This window comes from Schistosoma haematobium, chromosome 4 (genome assembly GCF_000699445.3).
Source record: "Schistosoma haematobium chromosome 4, whole genome shotgun sequence".
In the NCBI taxonomy this organism is placed as follows: domain Eukaryota; kingdom Metazoa; phylum Platyhelminthes; class Trematoda; order Strigeidida; family Schistosomatidae; genus Schistosoma; species Schistosoma haematobium.
Genome location: NC_067199.1, coordinates 39040185 through 39059159, shown reverse-complemented (window position 1 = coordinate 39059159; position 18975 = coordinate 39040185). Strand labels below are relative to the sequence as shown.

Sequence of the window (18975 nt, the reverse complement as noted above, 5' to 3'; positions counted from 1 at the left end):
CAAGCTCTAACTTGGAATCCTGAAGGGAAGCGGAAAAGAGGAAGGCCAAAGAACACATTACGTCGGATAATAGAAGCAGATATGAAAAGGATGAATTACAACTGGAAGGAGCTGGAAAGGATTGCCCAGGACAGGGTTGGATGGAGAATGCTGGTGAGCGACCTATGCTCCTTCACGAGGAGTAACAGGTGTAAGTAAGTAAGTAAGTAAGTAATAGTCGATTAATGTAATATCGTGAATTGGTTAGACACTAACACCGTCGAATACTGGCTCAGTAGTCTAGAGGTTTGTTATAACTCGTGACTACCGATTAGTGAGCAGTGACTTATCGATCGGACCAATGACGCGTAAAACACGTGCGAGCAGCCTAGAGTCCTGATTGGTCCTGCTTTCCGTCTAGCTCAGCCAATTAAGTCTAGAACACAAGTCTCAGCCTCTACGATATGAATCATTTATTTCAAACATACTCTGTTTATATACCAATCAAGCAGACCACATCGTACCATAAAATATAAAATAACATTTGTACAATATTTGGTCAACAGGAAAATGACACGTGAAATAAATATTGACCAATAGGAAAATGATACCATTTCAAGTCCAAGGATAGCATTAGACTTAACAAGATAATTTTTCGGATATTCTTCTGAATATCCCAACAAGGTTAAGTGTTCGCACACGAGACTGAAGGTTCGAGTCCCGCACGCAAGATCATGGGAGCATATTGTTGATGAATCCCATAGTAAAACGAAAAGTCCATTGATTGCTTCCAGGTTTTCCATGGCGATCTAGCTTTGCTCAATTCATGTATTCAACTATCATTCATTTTATTTCACACAGTACACAGGGAATATTTCATCTTAATTCAAAATATTAAATTCAGAGAATTTTAATATACTATGATTATCAATAATATCCATTTATATGGTTGCATTAGTTAATTAGAAGGAAAACTACAATTAACTAAATACCATAATTGAATTTCACCTTTGATTATGACTAAGAAGATTTTTTGTGAAATAAGAAGATACTTGTTTTATAGAACTTACTCTGAAATGATAGAGAAGATTTGTAACTTGGGTGGATGATTTGGTTGTTGTGGAGTTCTCTTAGTTGAATAATTTAATGACGAAGCTTATATTTTCATCACGGGTAAGGATACTGGCGTTTAATTCATGTAGAAATGAGCGTTTTATCTACTTGATATTTATAAACGTCAATTCAGTTCGTTGTAATTCACAGTTTTCTAATAAAACTTCAGGTAATCCATCTTGAATCAAGTCACTTGTGAGTAAACTTTTATTATCATTATGGGTATTTGTGGAGATTGTAGTATTTCCACAGTTGAATTCACGAGTAGATCCAAGCTATATCACCACTGAAAACCTTAAAGAACTAGACGGTTGTTTCGTCCCAATGTGGGAATACTCAGCAGTGCGCATCCACGACCCTGCACTCAGGACTCAAACACACGACCTTCAGCCTCGTGCGCGAACAATTAACTTTCATATCACTGAGCTAACAACTTCAATTAATTCATGACCTTGCGCGATACTTCATCCATTATCATCATTCGTCCTTCTGTTCTTGTTCGCTATTGTAACAGGTTGACTTTCAATAATGTAGTTGATTGGTCTTTGCCATGTAGCTTGATATGTAAGACTTGCGTAGATCTATCTACTGACTGTCGATTGATCTCAATGTCATGTTTTCAGTTCTTTTAATTTTTCTGGTCTAGATTCTGGATAACTATTATATCATCTACCTTACATAACTTAACACCACCACCACCACAAACATCTCCTTGATCAGAACTATTTATTCTTTATTTATTTTACTTATGCAGGACCAAAAGACACTAAACTTAACTAACTATTGTTTACGACGCGGTTATTTGTGGGTTAGTGTATGCAAAGTGCTAGTATTTTTATTAGCTTTATTCAATATTATATTTTTGGAAAAATATGGAATTCTCACTGCAAAGTATTTCAACAGGTTTCCGTTTCTTATTTCTTGATCGATCCTGAAGATAAACATTAAGTGATCGCCGGTTAGATGTTAGCAGTTCGAGAATTGACGTCTGAATAATGTTCATTCTTTTCGATGCATATTGTCAGCAGTCACATGTCTCTGATTGTGCTCTTTCCTAACTTGTACAGAGAAAGATCGTTAACTTTTCACAAACGCACCTGGATAGGTTGTGCAATCAATTGACATAGTGATCTGTTCAAACAAAAAGACAGATCACCTATTGAAACATCTAGATGACAAGAACAGGTAGCCCAGATATTCAAGCAGACAGCCTAAATATTGTCCTGTTCTTTCTAACTTTCAATGGCTGTACAAATAGGGTTGTTCTTTCTGTGTAAAACTACATAATTCATAATTATTATGAGATAGTTTTCATCATACAAACTGAAGAATCAACAAAATCGTTTAAGCATTATTGACTACTAGAGTTAGTTGCACATTAATAGCACCGCATAATTATTGTGCCCCATCACTATTTGGCAGTAGTTCAAACTTTTGTACATTCGGATTTCAACCGAGCAATGTGAAGTATTTTGTTTGCTACAGGGACTAAAGTTTCCGAGTAAACCCGAGTGAGGACTACTGAGAAATACTAACTGAGAATGGAATAGTTGTTCAAAGGTTCCTGTTGTTCACAGGTTTTCCGTTTGAGGAGTGTTCTTAGCGATGGGAATTAGTTTCATCTTAAAATCATCCCCAAAATTCCTTCCATTAAATTAATATTTCTATTTTGGCGAAATCATAATTTATGGACTACGCTCGAGCAACGTTAAATTGGTCTTGTGAAAATTCACCTACTTAATAGGGTCAAAAGAGGCATTAGGATTGGGATTTAAAGTTAGAAGTCAGATCCAAGAATTAGAATTTCCATCTATGAGTTGACATAAGCTATAATGTTGAATTGTTATTTAGTCATATTGTAATGAACAAGAATAAATGTAGGAACAACCAGTCGTATTTAAATACAAAATTGCAGAATCTCTTGGTAAAATAATGAAAACCATATATGGAATACTTGATTCGCAAATTTACATCATTTGTCTATTACATTCTGTTTGATTCTTTCAGTTCACAATTCCCTTCTATTTCTCTTTCTATCCTCGTCACACTGATCTTCTTAGCCTTCCGCTGCCAGGTTTTCCACTTCCAAATGGTGTTACATACTACTGATATCTGTTAATATATACATATATATCATCCACCACAATATGGATGAGTAAATTTCATGCCAAAATCCAAGATTTAAGTCCCATTGATTCATTCATAGATTATAGTCTAACCCTATTTTTCCTACCGGTATATTAGATGATAGACGGTAGAATAAATGAAATATACACTTTAAAAGTTTGTTTTTCTTTCCATATATGTAATCATCCTAGTTTAATCAAATATCTCAAATTAGGTATCATTATCAAGGTTTGACTTGATATTTTCGAATAAATTGAGCATTGAGTAGATTATGTGACGGTGGACAAGATTTTTAGCTCAGGTGGATGATTTTGATAGAGTTTTGTCTTGTGAGCTGGATGGTTTGGTCGTAAAGTTTTCATCATCAGCACACACTTCAGATAGAAGTGCCGTAGATTGTTATATAAATAAAATAAATTAGTATGCTTAGAATATTCAAATGAGTAGAAAAATTAGATTTTCTAACGTTTCGTCACTTAATTGTGGCCACTTCTTCAGAGAATAAATAACCAAATCAATTAATATTTTAAAAGTTTAATTCATTGGATAATATAATTTCATTCATGTAAATACATTATGAATGATAACGTGATATATTACAATGTTGATGATGAATCATATCATGAATGAGTAAAGTAACAAAAGCGAAAAAGCCAAAAAGCCAAAACTAATCTGTTCTATTAAAAAAAATACAAACAAACAAACTATTCAATTTTCAATTGTAAATCATGTAACATTGAACATTGTAAGTTTTATAAATTAAGTAAACTTTAGACTTTATACTTATAATTATCTAAAGTTTATTTCATTTTTATGATAAAACGTCATATATCAATGATAATAACCTGTAGATCTAATATGTTCAATTATAGTTGATTATTTCTATAGTGAATCATTTGAAAATATCATATAAATATATAAATAGTAATTTTTAAATTTAAGTTTAATGAACAAAAATGAATGGTAGCTATTTGAGACTCGTCGGTTGAATGTACTTACATTCAACAGTTGATGTACACTCTGAGACTCAAATATAGTACCTTTCACTTTAAACACTAGCACATTATTCACATAGCTACTGAATACTGATAGACACTAGCTCGTGTAGTTTGGTGAAGTTGAAATTCAAGTGGAGTGAACATCAACTCTGAGATGCAGGTACATCCAGATGATGAATTTCAAATAGGATGAAACACGTGTCCTACATTCCATCACCAGCCACTATCCATCTTTGTTTAAAATGCTTATGACTCAAGACAATATCGAGGCAATGAGTACAGTATGCATATATGTCAATAAGAGATTAATCAATTTCAGTTGTCAGCATCAATGAAAAGATTGAAGTAAACAATAGGAAGTGAATTTTGTGATATATTTTGTCGATGTGCTTGATAGGATAAGGTACGTTATAAATGAATCATGAGTTTCCAAATATTAGAACTGATTATTGAACGATCGATGAGAGTTGATATCTCTCATCATCATCATCAATTTGGGAATTTTTATGCTTCTTTTCTAAGGAATCCATGATGTGAGTTTCTACTGTATAAATGACCAATCCATTTGGCATAATTTTTATGAAAACTGTAATAAGGATTCTATTGATCTACAGTGCCGAATAAATAATCGATGATGATTTGTACACATTCAAATGGAACTATTCATTGTAACAACGATTTTGTTTTGCTGAGACTTCACTTTCATACATACTTATTCCAGTTTTAATTGTACTATTAGAAGTGTACAGTCAATTCAAGATAAAATTCATTTTGCTGTTGTTTTTATTGTTCTGGTTGTTGTCAGTTCTCGTTTTCATAAACATAATAATAAATAAATATTGATCATTTTCTTTTTTTTCTAGATTAATTTCACCGCTACATATAGACTTGATTCAACAATACATTTACCATATGGAAAAGTTATAGAAAATCTAGAATATCATCAAAAGCTTAATGATAGTAGTAGTGATATTAGTAGTATTAGTAGTAGTAGTAGTATTGGGAATTTGTCTCAACCACGAAATATATCTGCATTGAAAAATAAAACTGTAGCATGGATTGTAAGTAATTGTCATCCGGAGAGTCCAAGAAATTTATACGCTTATGAATTATCAAAATATATCACTGTAAGTATCTTTAAAATTGATTTCTTGAAAACATTTATTCGATTTGGTTATAATATTCTATAAAAAGCGATTTTGTCATAGTGAATACTCTTTTTTAATTATCATATTATGTAAAACTATGAAACAAACCAATATGAACCAGTAGTAGTGATGTATGCTACTTATATCTATCGACAGACATAAGTAGTATATTAACACCAATCAAAAAATGGAATGCCTGCTAATAAAAAGTTAAGAAGATCGAATTGAACAGAACATAGATTTAAAGATGAAGTAATTGTAATAACAACAATAATGAATGATTGATGAAGTCTGTAAGAGATGAATAATGGATAATGTGCAAAGGAATTATGTACTTCATGATTTTCATGATTTTTGAAGATATTCTCTACTTTTATATTAAACAATAAATTAGTTTTGCCCATCTGATTGTTCATTCACAACGTCATTGTGTCTCAAGGTTATATCGAGGCAATCCGTACAGGATGCACATATCCTAATAAGAGACTGATCAGTTGTAGTCTTAAATAACAAATGAAAGATACAAGTGAAACAACACCAAGTGAATTTAGTATTGTGACATCTCTAAATAACTGTGAATAACTTTCGATAATTGATTGTTGTCTTTTAATTTCTCTTCAAGTATCATGTTTTTTTCCCATTAGGCATTATAATCTTCCTACTTTGGAATATTAAGACAAATTAATAATTAGATTTGAATGAGAAGATGTTTTTGACATTAATTATGAAAATAAGAAACACATATTCAATTGTATTTGATAACAGTAACTACATACTTAATCAAGACTTCTCAGTTTATATCACCATACTGACTTGTCTTAATCAATTTTGAGATTCATTTCACTGAATTTATTATTCCAATTTTGTATATCATGTAACTTACGAGTATCTTCATCTTGATAACTTCTCGATATCACGATATGGTGTGTCAACTAAGGGTAATTTACATGTGGGCAGCCAAACCAAAATGTGGCATCAGTGCTTGAAGTCACTAACTTCTAGTCTGAGCCATGTTGGTAGATGCAGACTACTTGGTTGGGGTCCGCGTGACTATCGTAACCAATGGTTGGAGGCTCTAGGTGACGTGGCTCAGAATCGATCACAATGGCGTCGGTGTATACACTTTCTGTCTTCCCTTAAACCGTGAGATTGAAATTGCTCAATATCTTTCTTTCTACGAACTAATTCTTTCTTCCTGTACTTAATCGGTATACGCAATCTTTCTTTTATATATTACCACCACTGAATTAAGTACTTCTATGAATCCGGTGTCCATCTTGTTGTGTTAATGAGGTATGACAACTTGGAACGATGCACATATATGTGCATCTATTCGATATTCACTGACCCAACTGTCGTATAATTTCACTATGGTTCAATGACATTTCACTAACCCTACAATCCTGAATATACTTTGATAACAATATATTTCAGTATTTTTCTTTTAATAATAACATTTCTCAATTATTATCATCCATTACTCATATCACTTACTCATTTATAAATAAAGGTTGATGTATACGGTAAATGTAGTCAAAGAAAATGTCAAGATTCAAAATGTCATAAAATGTTAAAAGAACAATACAAATTCTATTTAAGTTTTGAAAATTCTCTTTGTCAAGATTATATAACAGAAAAATTTTTTGAAAACGCTTTGATGTAAGTTCTTCACTTCATATACATCTTTTCAAATTGTTGTACACTTTTGAACAGTTTAATCTTTTCTGTATAAGTGGAATTATCTATGAAATCACTGGATTAGATACAATTGTTAAGTTCAGACATGATGAATGTGAGGCTGTTTCCATTGGAGAAGTTAGAAGATGGTTGAGTAATGTCGTGAATTGATTACGGTTGGATATGTAAATCATTAAATGTCAACTTGGTAATGTAAAGGTTAAGCGCCTTCCGCGAGACTTAATGGCATTGAGTTTGATCACTGGTGGTCTTGGGTTCATATTGATGATTTAAATCACGCTACCACGAAACAACTATCCAGTTGTTTCTGGCTTTCAGTAGTTTTTTAATTGACATCATTTCGTGATCTTAACCATAAAACTCAAAAATAACCACAAAGCCCCTGCATCAAAAGTCAAAAATTTTCCAGTATTACTCAAATATTTTTCAACAAGAGAATCTTTAAATCTTCTCAAATATGAAACCTTGGGATTTATTGTTGTAAATATCTTTTTCTGGTTTAATACTTCTGGTTAATTAATTAACAGTCCAGTGTATTATCCAGCATTTTCCTATGGAGACATATAATAGACAGGCACAATATATGATCAAAGATGGATAGTGGCCAATAGCAGAATCCAGGACGCGCGTTTCGTCCTATTTGGGACTCATCAGCTGGATGTACATGCATCCCACAGTTGATCTTCACTCTGGGACTCGAACCCACTACCGTTCGCTTCAAACGTCATCGCTTTATCCACTCAGCTACTGAGTCCTCATAGCCACTGGCAATATCTAGGCAATGTGCACAGTATGCAAATATACTAATAAGAGACTGATCAATTGCAGTCCTAACATCAATGGGAAGATTCAAGTAAACAATACTAAGTGAATAGTGTATGATTCTGTAAATTCTACATAAGTAAACATTATTATACTTTTAAAAAAGTACAGAAATAAAAATTTAATTAACAGGAAAGATTTTAAAATGGCAAGTAAGAACTATAAAAAGACAAATGAAATACAAATGTAAAGTTATACAACAAAATTTATCATCAGTATGGCGATTGGTGGATGTTGTAGTATTTCAGCAATTGGATTCACTAATCGATCTAAGCTAGACCACCATTGGAAAGCTGGAAGCATTGAATGAAGGGTCGCGCAAGATCATGAATCGATCGAAGTTAGACACTAAAACAGTTGAATGCCAGCTCAGTGTTTTAGAGGTTAAGTGTTCGCGCACAAGACCGAAGGTCGTGGGCTCGAGTTCTGAGTGAGGGATAGTGGATGTGCACTGCTGAGTATCCTCATATTCGAACAAGACGGCCATCTAGTGCTTTCAGGTTTCCAATGGTGGTCCAGCTTAGATAGACTCGAGAATTCAAGTGTTAAAATATTTTTGTTTAGAGGAAGATATTGTGAGTATATTTGAACTATTTTAGCTGATTTTTGGCAAAACTGGTTGATTTTTAAATGTCAGTTTCTGACACTTCATAAACTCAACAGGACAGAAATATTTTCTCTTACTCAGCACAAACCAGCATTTATTATGTCTGAGGATCGGTGTTATGTAATAAACTAAACGTACCTATATATTTTCCAAGCTAGTCCTAACGTTGTTCGCTTGAGTCCTTACGAGGTTAAAACTTCACAAACTAATGTATATGTACCAGCTAGATCTGCACTCCTTAGCTCATTACTGCTCAATTTGTGGTTTTAGTTTTTTTCAGAACGTTTTTGGTTCTTACATTCGATTAGGCGAACATACTAATCTTAAACATGGTTCTTTCATTTAAATGAACATTTCATATATAGAAGTTATTTGCAATTAATGAAAAACTACCTTATGGAGATTAAGAATCGATCTAAGTTAGAAAATTATTTAAAGCCTGGAATCACTGGATAACCATTTTGTCTTAGCGTAGAACTCTCCAACAGTGAAAACTCACAACCTTGTAACTAGGGATCTAAAGCAGAACCTTCGGTCTCGCATGCGAATGCTTTATCTCCCGACCGCCGAGTCAAGATCCAGTAGTGTACAAGTCCAACTTCAATTAATGGTCATTTGACATAAATCGGTTCGAGATCTCGAGAGAATTTAACGATCTCCACAACCCTATTGTATTAACATTTCATATCAATAAGTTCACAAGATATATATTTTACCAAAACTTGCAATAATGTTTTTAAAAAGTGTTTATATGTTTGTTATCACTATGCTTCTACGCTTATTCAATAGATTATTTCATATGGACTTTTTTGATTTTTAAGGAATGATGTTATACCAGTTGTAATGGGTGCATCAATTGAAGAATATAAGAGTGTAGCGCCACCGAATTCTTTTATACATGTTGATCAGTTTTCTAGTCCAAGACAATTAGCTGAATATTTACATTATCTAGACAAAAATCATACAGCATTTAATGAATATTTCATTTGGCAGAATAAATGGAAAGTATTATCATTTCCTGAACGACCAGAATGTGATTTTTGTTTATTGGCTAATGCTTTGCCTAGTCTCAAACCGTCTTGGTATAGTGATATTAATTCATGGTTTGACAAAAGTTGTCAAGAAAGGAAGCTGAAATGGAAAGGTATGCATATTTTTGGAGAGGGGCATGAGGTGAAATGTTATTCATTATTAAGTTTTTCTTTGGATTTTAATACAGCCTCTTTAAAAGTCTGTAAAATAATTTAGAAGTGGTAACTTTGGTTTGCCTTTTTTCTCACAGATTCGCTGGGAGAAACGTAGCTAAATAGGCTTTTGATCATTTAATATAACACCATTCTCAGAAACAAAGACTTCTACTAGAATAACAATATATCTATACAGATTTTTTGTACTAAGTCTGGAAAAACAACGCAATTCAATTTCAGTCGGAGTGAACGTAAAATTCCCCAGCGATACGGTAGACAATATACTTTATTTAAAGCGGAATGTTATCTGTTAATTGAAATTTACTCTTCAATATCCCAAAACTAGAACTGCACAATCAGGCTTCAGTGTTATTATTATAACTCAAGAAAGTCAAACATTCTTTAAGAGATTAGTTCATTTAAAAAAACGTACCGATAAAATCACTTTTTGATATCTCTGTAACGTAACACAGTTCACTAAAAATTACCCCTAGTAATACTGGGAAAAGAGATTGTAGTGAACAAGACCAAAATTACAGAACATCTTAGAAAAGTCTGAGAACCATACAATAAATACTTCATTTGCAAAATATCAGTCAGTCGGCTCAGACTTCAATGTTCATGCATATATATATATATATATACCTGACGTTTGTGCTGATGATGTCGTTCAGAAGAACGAGGAAAGCTCCACGATCAAACCATCCAGCTCGGAGAACAGAACTCCATCAAAAACATCCACCTGAGCTACAAATCTTCCCCACTATCTTCGACTGTCCATATTTTACACCCAGTAGTTCTAAGATCACTGAACCAATATATATATATGAGAATTAGTAACTGTTTATATTGCCATTGTCATGAAACAAGACAATGTAGAAAGTATCATATTAGTTAACTAACATGTTACATTATGTTAGTAAAGTAAATTTTTAATCAGCTTGTCCGCATTTCTTTAATTTGAGGACAAATTTCATCACATAATATCAATAATATTCGGAAAACTGTAGAAAATTGAAAAAGAACTAAACGAAAACTATTTTTTTGTATATAGAGTCTTCTTAATAGTGCCAATCTCATTTTAAATCAACTACCATCCAATGTTGAAGTAAAAAAATCCATCCACATTCTGAATGTGATTGGTTTTATAAGCAACTACTTCTCAATTACAAATTAAGATATTCGTATAGATAAAGACATTTAAAGATTACTTAGTTTTTTTTCTCTGATTTAAGTAATTTAGTATCAGAAGGGGTTTTGTGGAGATTGTAGTAATTTCAAAAGTTGAGATCATGAGTCAATTGAAGCTAGACCACCATGGAAAACCTGGAAGCACTGGACGGCCGTTTCGTTCTATTGTGGGACTCCTTAGCAGTGCACATCCACGACCTCGCCCCCTGAGGGACTCGAACCCAGGACTTATCAGTCTCTCACCAGGCGCTTAAACAACCAGGCCGCTGAGCCAACACTCAATGGTGTTGATGTCTAAATTCAGCTAATCCACGAAATTGAGTGACACATCCACCATTTTCATCAGTGAGTTACTATCTCATAACTGACCCGGTTGAACTCTATTGGTCACTGCTTCTCACTAGAACTCCAGGATATACCTCTTGAAACCAGTCACTAGTGAGCATATGGTGATTAGTATCAAAAGGGGTTTGGTGGAGATTATAGTAATTTATACAAAATTGATTCAGAGGTCTAGTTATTCTATCATATCTCGTTCATCAATGGATCTGAAACATTTAAGACGTCTTGTTAAGTTAGTTATAAAACAATTAAGTATTTGAATTTTTGGCATGATAACTAGTTATCCTATTTACTGTAAAAAATGTGTTTATATCCTTACTAATGTTAAAAACTAAGAAGGATCAATTTGTATTTTCGATCGCTTAAAATGTAGATCTATTTGTAAAATTACATTTGAAATCGAAAAGTCTCAAGCTGTATTGTTTTCTGATATATTTCATCCACTACAAAAGTTCTAGGTTTACATTGTATTCGAAATTATGTCGAAGAGCTAATGAATGAGTTCAGAAATCTCTGTCATTACATTATGGTTTCCAATTTTAATCAACTGGATTATTTGATTAAGTATTTTAGGGTTTCAATGGTTAAGATCATGAGTCAGTTGAAGCTAGACCACCATGGAAAACCTGGAAGCACTGGACGGCCGTTTCGTCCTATTGTGGGACTCCTCAGCAGTGCGCATCCACGACCTCGCCCCCTGCGAGATTCGAACCCAGGACCTACTGGTTTCGTGAGGTAGTAACTCATTGAAGACAATGGTGAATGTGTCGCTCGATTTCGTGGATTAGTTGAAGTTAGACATTAACACCGTTGGATGCCGGCTCAGTGGTCTAGTGGTTAAGTGCTCGGGCGCGAGACCAGTAGGTCCTGGGTTCGAATCTCGCAGGGGGCGAGGTCGTGGATGCGCACTGCTGAGGAGTCCCACAATAGGACGAAACGGCCGTCCAGTGCTTCCAGGTTTTCCATGGTGGTCTAGCTTCAACTGACTCATGATCTTAACCATTGAAATTACTACAATCTCCACAAAAACCCATTTGATATTTTAGGGTTTTTATTGATTCGAATTTACATGGTTAAAACAGTACCCATGTAATGTTTGTGTAACCTGGAATTCAAAGTTTCGAATACTTTACATAGTTTAGAATATTCTTACAATGATAGATTTGATTAAAATAATCTATTATTAGATAAATAGCTAAGATAAACATTCGGTTACACAATGATACTTCATTATTGATTCAACCCACTCACTATTTCTTACTTTAGTGTGAATACACACTTGTTCTTGATTATTGATCGGATATAATTAGGTCGAATGTAATTCATGATCAAGTATCGTGTTTTAGGGATAGTAAAATCATCAATTCAACTCTGATTTTCTCATTATAACAACACATATCAGTGAACAAGTATTGTTCTCAATTAAATCATTAGGTTTAACTCTACTATAAAACAGAATATTTATATGGATATACGAAAATATCAAATCAGCCAAGATAATTTATGAGTTCATGATAACAATGAAATGGATTGAATAATTGAACATGATAGGTAAAAAAATACAGATCGATAGTAAATAGGCAGGTATAATAGTAGTGATAAGAAATAATAACAATTCGATGTAACAATTTTAACATAGAAACTAAATCAACGACCTGGATATGTAGACTTTAAAATAATCGTCATTAAAAACCATTAAAATCACATAATAACTGTGTGAACTATAATATACGTAATGAACGAGAACATATAGGGATGATCAATTGTAATCCAATACGAAATTACAGAATCTTTCAGTAAAATATAAGAACCATACACTGAATATTTCATTGGCGAATTTCCATCATTTGTCCTTCACATTCTATATGATTCTTCCAGTTCACAATTCCTTTGTATTTCTGTTTCTATTTTCTTCAAATTGACCCTCATAGAATTCTACTGTCATGCATTCCTCTTCTGATTAGTGTTACAAACTACTGATATCGGTCGACATAAGTAGCATACATCACATATGCGTCAGAACTGATATTAAAATATAATAAAAAATCATGTTAGTGAACTAGTAAAGAAATCATCTCCCTGCCTGGAATGAACAGTAAAAGTACAGTTAAATCAAACATATACTCTCTCAATTCTAGTTGTTTATAATTTTATGTTGCTTCATAAACAGTAGTATAGAAGAGATTAGGAAATAATTCTGAAAACTTAAAATAACTGAATACTTACAGTGAAAATATCGAAGTTTAAGTTGTAATATTCTTATTCAAAACAAAATAAAAGTCTATGAACTGCGATTTGTAATGATTGGGAAGCATGTTTATTGAGAAAGGCAGCACATGAAAAATAGATTTGATCATTCAGTCATATCGAGAATGACTGATCAATTGCAGTCCTAAATAACAATGGGAAGATACGAGTAAACAATACCAAGGGAATTTGAAACTTCACCCCATTGCACAAGAGAGTGGCTATCAGGACTCAGTAGCTAAGTGGATAAAGTGATGGCGTTTGAAGCGAATGGTACTGAGTTGGAGTCCGAAAGTGAACGTCAGCTCTGAAATGCATGTATATCCAGCTGACGAGTCCAAAATAGGACGAGACGCGCATCAGACTGCATTCCACTGTTAGCCACTATCCATCTTTGCTTATATCAGTTACCTAGTTTGGGAAAATTTCGTCGACTTGTGGATCTATCTATTATATCATGCTGTTTATTATAAATAGGCTTGGAAAATATTTCTTGAATTTCTTATTGAGGAACCATAATACATTGTTTGTACTATTATCGTAGACTTCAGTTATCATATCTGCTCACTGAATTAAATCTTGTTTCAACATTCATTACACAAGTAAACAAATATTTCAGTTTCCATTTACTTATACGTTCTTGGATTAGATCCCTTTTGGAATTGTTGATATCTAGTAGTGCCTAGTTCTTTTATAGGATGAAACAGTTGTCCGATGCTACCTAACTTTCAATGAGTGACCAACATAGGTCTATTCGTGGTAACTACAAGATTCAAGAATTAAGTGTAAAATATCGATTTTGTACAAATGCAAAAATTGTGTCAGCTATGTCGTTTAAGCTGAAGTTGAGGTATAAAAACAGAATATCAACGAGGAAAAACTGAAACAAAAAGTAAAATTAGACTGATATGAGAAGTGAATTCATGTATTTTGAGTATAATAGAGTCAATAACACTTTATTTTGATTGAAGTCAAATCAAATAACATTGGACATTTGTTCAATGTTTAGAATACTGTTTCATTTTCATGTAGTCATGTATTCTACAAGGCAAATATTCATATGAAAACTAAACAAAAACTACCACATGATAGTAAAGGATTGATTATGAAAAATAATGAAGATCACTTTTTACACTAAACTTTGAATATTTTTTCAGTGACTTTTCAACATAACCTAAGTATCTCTATAATACTAAGTATTAAGAAATCTGAAAAATAATCTTCATGATATATTAGAAGTTAAGTCTGCTCAATCAGTCAAAAACAACTACGGAAAGCTGATTATGATGTTGGATCTAACTGTCTGTAGAACTTGGAAATTAAACCAAAATTTAAAATGCATTCAACAGTGTTCTACATTTTAAATATTAAAGACTTGAACACACATTCAATGACGGATGATTATATTCGGCGCCTAAACATTGATGCACAGTACCATGAGGCTAATATGTTTGAACCCTCTTTACTTTAATTTTCAACGTAAGTCTTATAGGATGCTTAGAATCAGCTATACCACAATAATAATCACTTCAATTATTTTTTTCTGAATTAAAGAGATTTAAATACCTTGTTATGTGTGTGAAAACTTAGTCAGTTACTATATTAACGAGATTCTTTTATGTCACAAACAACTTGGGTTCTAATGTTTACTTAAGCTTGTTTAATAATGAAAATTATAATCAAAACGTTGTTTCTCATATGAAACTCATTTATCTATAAAAGAAATTAACTTACCTTGTTTTCTCAATGTTTATAACATTCTCTAGTAATCTTAATGTTTGAATAATCAGCATCTTATTAATTTAATAGTTGAATTCAGGAGTCAATTGTAGCTAGACCACCATTGAAAAAGTAGAAGCACTTGATGGCCGTCTAGTCCTACTACGAAGAGTCTCATACTAGGACGAAACGGCGCAATATGAAAAATATTAGTAGATTGTGTCAACCAAGTATTGGCTAGCGCTGATTGGTTGAGAATTAGCCAATCAGCGTGCAGCAACGCAATCATGCATTAGGGATGCATTAATCCAATCTATAACCCGTTAACAAACGGCCGTCCAGTGCTTCTAGGTTTTCAATGGTGATCTAGCTTCAATTGACTCATGAATTCAACTATTAAATTACTATAATATACACAAACCCCTCTCTGATTATTATTAACTGTTTACCTAAAACAACATACTTATATAACCATACAACAGTCTACAGCTTCCTTAATTACCTTATTACTGGTATAATGATTCGTGTAACCATGAGTACTGGAAACAATTTTAGGTTAGTAACAATACACTACCTCTTATTCATACATTTTTGTTTTAACAGTTAGACAATTTACAATTATTACAACTCAGATAAGTTATATTTTAACATTTTTGTTTGTTTTTTTTCAAATTTTATAGGAAGCCAAAAAGATTTCTCTGCAGCTATTTGGTTTTCTTATTTAAAACAAAATAAGAACCCTGTAACTACATTGACCAGTTCATAAATGAAATAAGAATCATGGAAGAAAATGTTTATGATCGACCAATGATATCTCATGAAGAAATATGTTATGAAGGTGTGGTGGTGGGAAAATAAAAGATTTCCAGTTTTGTTCTTTATTACTTCCCTTTTTTGTATGGTCTGTAGATTGTTTTTTTTACTGGTATAAAAATAAAAAAATACTTAAATGACTATACTTGAGATGTTTTTATAAGTTTCGAAAAATCTGTAGATTCAAACAAGGGAAAATGTTTGGATTTCTTAACAAAGATAGATACTGGCTAACAATGGAATGCAGGAGGCGTGTCTCGTCCTATTCGGGTCTCGTCAGTTGGTTGTATCTGCATCTCAGGATTGATGTACACTTTAAGACTCTAACCCAGTATCGTTCACTTCAAACGCCATCGTGTTATTCACTTAATTACTGAGTCCTGATAGCCAATTGCTTGTGCAATAGGGTGAAGTTTAAATTCACTTTGTTTATAATGCTTGTGAATTGAGGCAATATCAAGGCAATGAGCACAGTATGCACATATGATAATAAGAGAATGATCAATTGTACTTCTAAACATCAATGGGAAGATTCAAATAAACAATATCATGTTTAGATTTCTGTTATAATTACTTCCCATTGAACGACTGATTAGAGTTAACTGGATAATGAGTCACATTTCAATTGATGTTCATTGTCTCACAACATAGATCAAAGTAATCTTATAACTAAACAGAAGATTTATATCTCATTAAACCAAGTACTTATGAGCTTCTGATTGAAAACATCAGATTAAATAGATTATTGAAATTTCATTGTTTGGGTGAGAAAATTGTTGGGGCTTAGGATCCGTTTATATTTCCAAGAATAATTTTGACGAACATTTTCATATTCAACTTCACGACCTACTTATTAATGGTATAAATTATCGCAAACATGTGAAACAGATTGTTTGGTTACTTTTATATCGTTTCCAAATCGAAAAGGATTTGGTAGTATAAATGAAGATGTTGAGGATGATTCTGTTGATAGTTTTCTGACAAAACCTAATATCGTGTTGCTTAGAGTAAGTGACTCTGTTGATCATCAGAATTCTCAAGTTATATGAGAAATCGATGGGTTCAATTCATTCAGGTACATAGATAATTCCCAATTTATACTTAAACTATCATCATATATCAAACTACATTTCCCATGTGATAAATTATACATTTGAAGCTCATGTCGATTTCCTTGTCCTCGGTGCTACAAACACTAGAATTTTGGTAATGTATGATCGAAGAATGTAATGAATGGTAGTTTGCTTAGCCAGACTAGTAAATAGTCTAACAGGTATTAGATGAGTTATATATTTTCCTACCTTTATTATTACTGTGATTGTTGTCGGCTGTCGGCATGGCAATATACCTACTTCCTAGTCATGCCAGTCACGTGTTCTTGATCTGAGTTTTGTTGAGATCCTGTAAAATAGACACTGGGAGGGTATCTAGTGTAGATATTCGTCTCAGTTGTGTAATGAAGAAAATAGCGTTATTCCATTTGGATAAATAATTAACGTATGTAAAGTCTGTAATTCATTAAATGCTAAAACATTTGAGTGGTTGTTGATCTAATTAAACTAGTTTAAATGAGAGAATTGATTTAATGGCACTTACCGCTGTCTAAATGGTTTGAATAATTTTTTCTCATTAGCGTATTTTTTAGTGAGTTAGTTTTTCTAAGGGATGGGGTCGCTAACCCCATGCCCAACCCTCCTCCTTTATCCGGGCTTGGGAGCCCCAGAGTGGCTCCAGGCGGAAGAAGACCAAAGAACACATTACGCCAAGGAATGAAGACAGACATGAGAAAAATGAACAAAAATAGGATATAACTGGAAAGGAATGCCTAAGATAGAGTGGATTGGAGAATGCTAGTTGACGGCCTATGATCCACTGGGAGTAACAGGCGTAAATAAGTAAGTGAGTAAATAACCGCTATCTAAAGTAATACTTAATATTGGACACACAAATTGGATATTTTGACTTAGATAACTTTTATTTCTTTCTCATGGATACAAGTCATATAGAATCTGTAATTTGTGAATGAGATTGATTTTTTCTTCATTGTTTTCCTAGTGATATTCATTTATCGTATGTAATTAGTTTCCTGCCCCATAAAATAATGTATCTAATTCATGTTTACGATATTTGTACAAACATAAAATTATACTAAATAATGAATACAGAAAGTTGATTGTTGAATTGGCACATAACTAAGTAAATACTACAGTTTGTTTACATGATCAAAGTTACCAAAGTTTTTTTTTTATTGTTTATTTATTTAAATAATAAATAAATTTAGTCTTAGTTTCATCAACCTATTTGCAGATTGTTTTACTTTGGACTGTATTGAATCTTTGAATAATTGGTGCCTATAAATTAAGTTTACATTTTTTACTTTTAGTAGAGAGTACTATGAAATGTTAAAGTGAATGAAATTCGGTAAACATCACATGGATGTAGTGTTTATTACATTTGATAGTCATATTTACTTAAATTGTACTATTAAAACTATCATCCAGAAAATATAAGTGTTTATTAACAGTGACCTATGTAAAATATTTCGGATCCCATTAATCAAACACAATCAGCAACAATCTACTGTGGGAGAGAACAAACCAGATTTTAGCGGAGGAACAATTCAGGAAGAAGCGCTGGAAGTGAATAAGACACATATTGTAGAAAGCACCCAACTGCGTCACAGGGCAAGCCCTCACTTGGAATTCTAAAGGCCAAAGGAGAAGATAAAGACCAAAGAACACGTTACACCGAGAAATGGAGATAGACATGAGAAGAATGAACAACAATCAGAGAGCTCAGAAAAGGGTGGGTTGGAGAATGCTGGTCGGCGGCCTATGATCCACTGTGAGTAACAGGCACAAGTAAGTAAGTAAGTAGGAAAGGAAGGAAGGAAGTATGTATGTGAGATGATGAAAAGAAAAGTCAATTTTCGATTGATTTGCTCATTATGAACTTAGTTCAAGATTACTTCCGTTTTGATTCAA

At 32.9% G+C, this 18975-nt stretch overlaps 1 protein-coding gene across 1 annotated transcript in view; it reads left to right on the top strand.

Annotated features, from left to right (window-relative positions):
- Nucleotides 1-16238, top strand: part of FUT9_7 (Alpha-(1,3)-fucosyltransferase 9) — a 44614-nt gene extending 28376 nt beyond the window's left edge. Inside the window, exons 5-8 of the mRNA XM_051216362.1 lie at nt 5081-5344; nt 6876-7024; nt 9314-9636; nt 15859-16238. Of these exons, the coding sequence (XP_051066950.1) occupies nt 5081-5344; nt 6876-7024; nt 9314-9636; nt 15859-15944 (822 nt within the window). The 3' untranslated portion in view covers nt 15945-16238. The remainder of the gene's footprint in view (nt 1-5080; nt 5345-6875; nt 7025-9313; nt 9637-15858) is intronic.
- The last annotated feature ends 2737 nt before the right edge of the window (nt 16239-18975 follow it).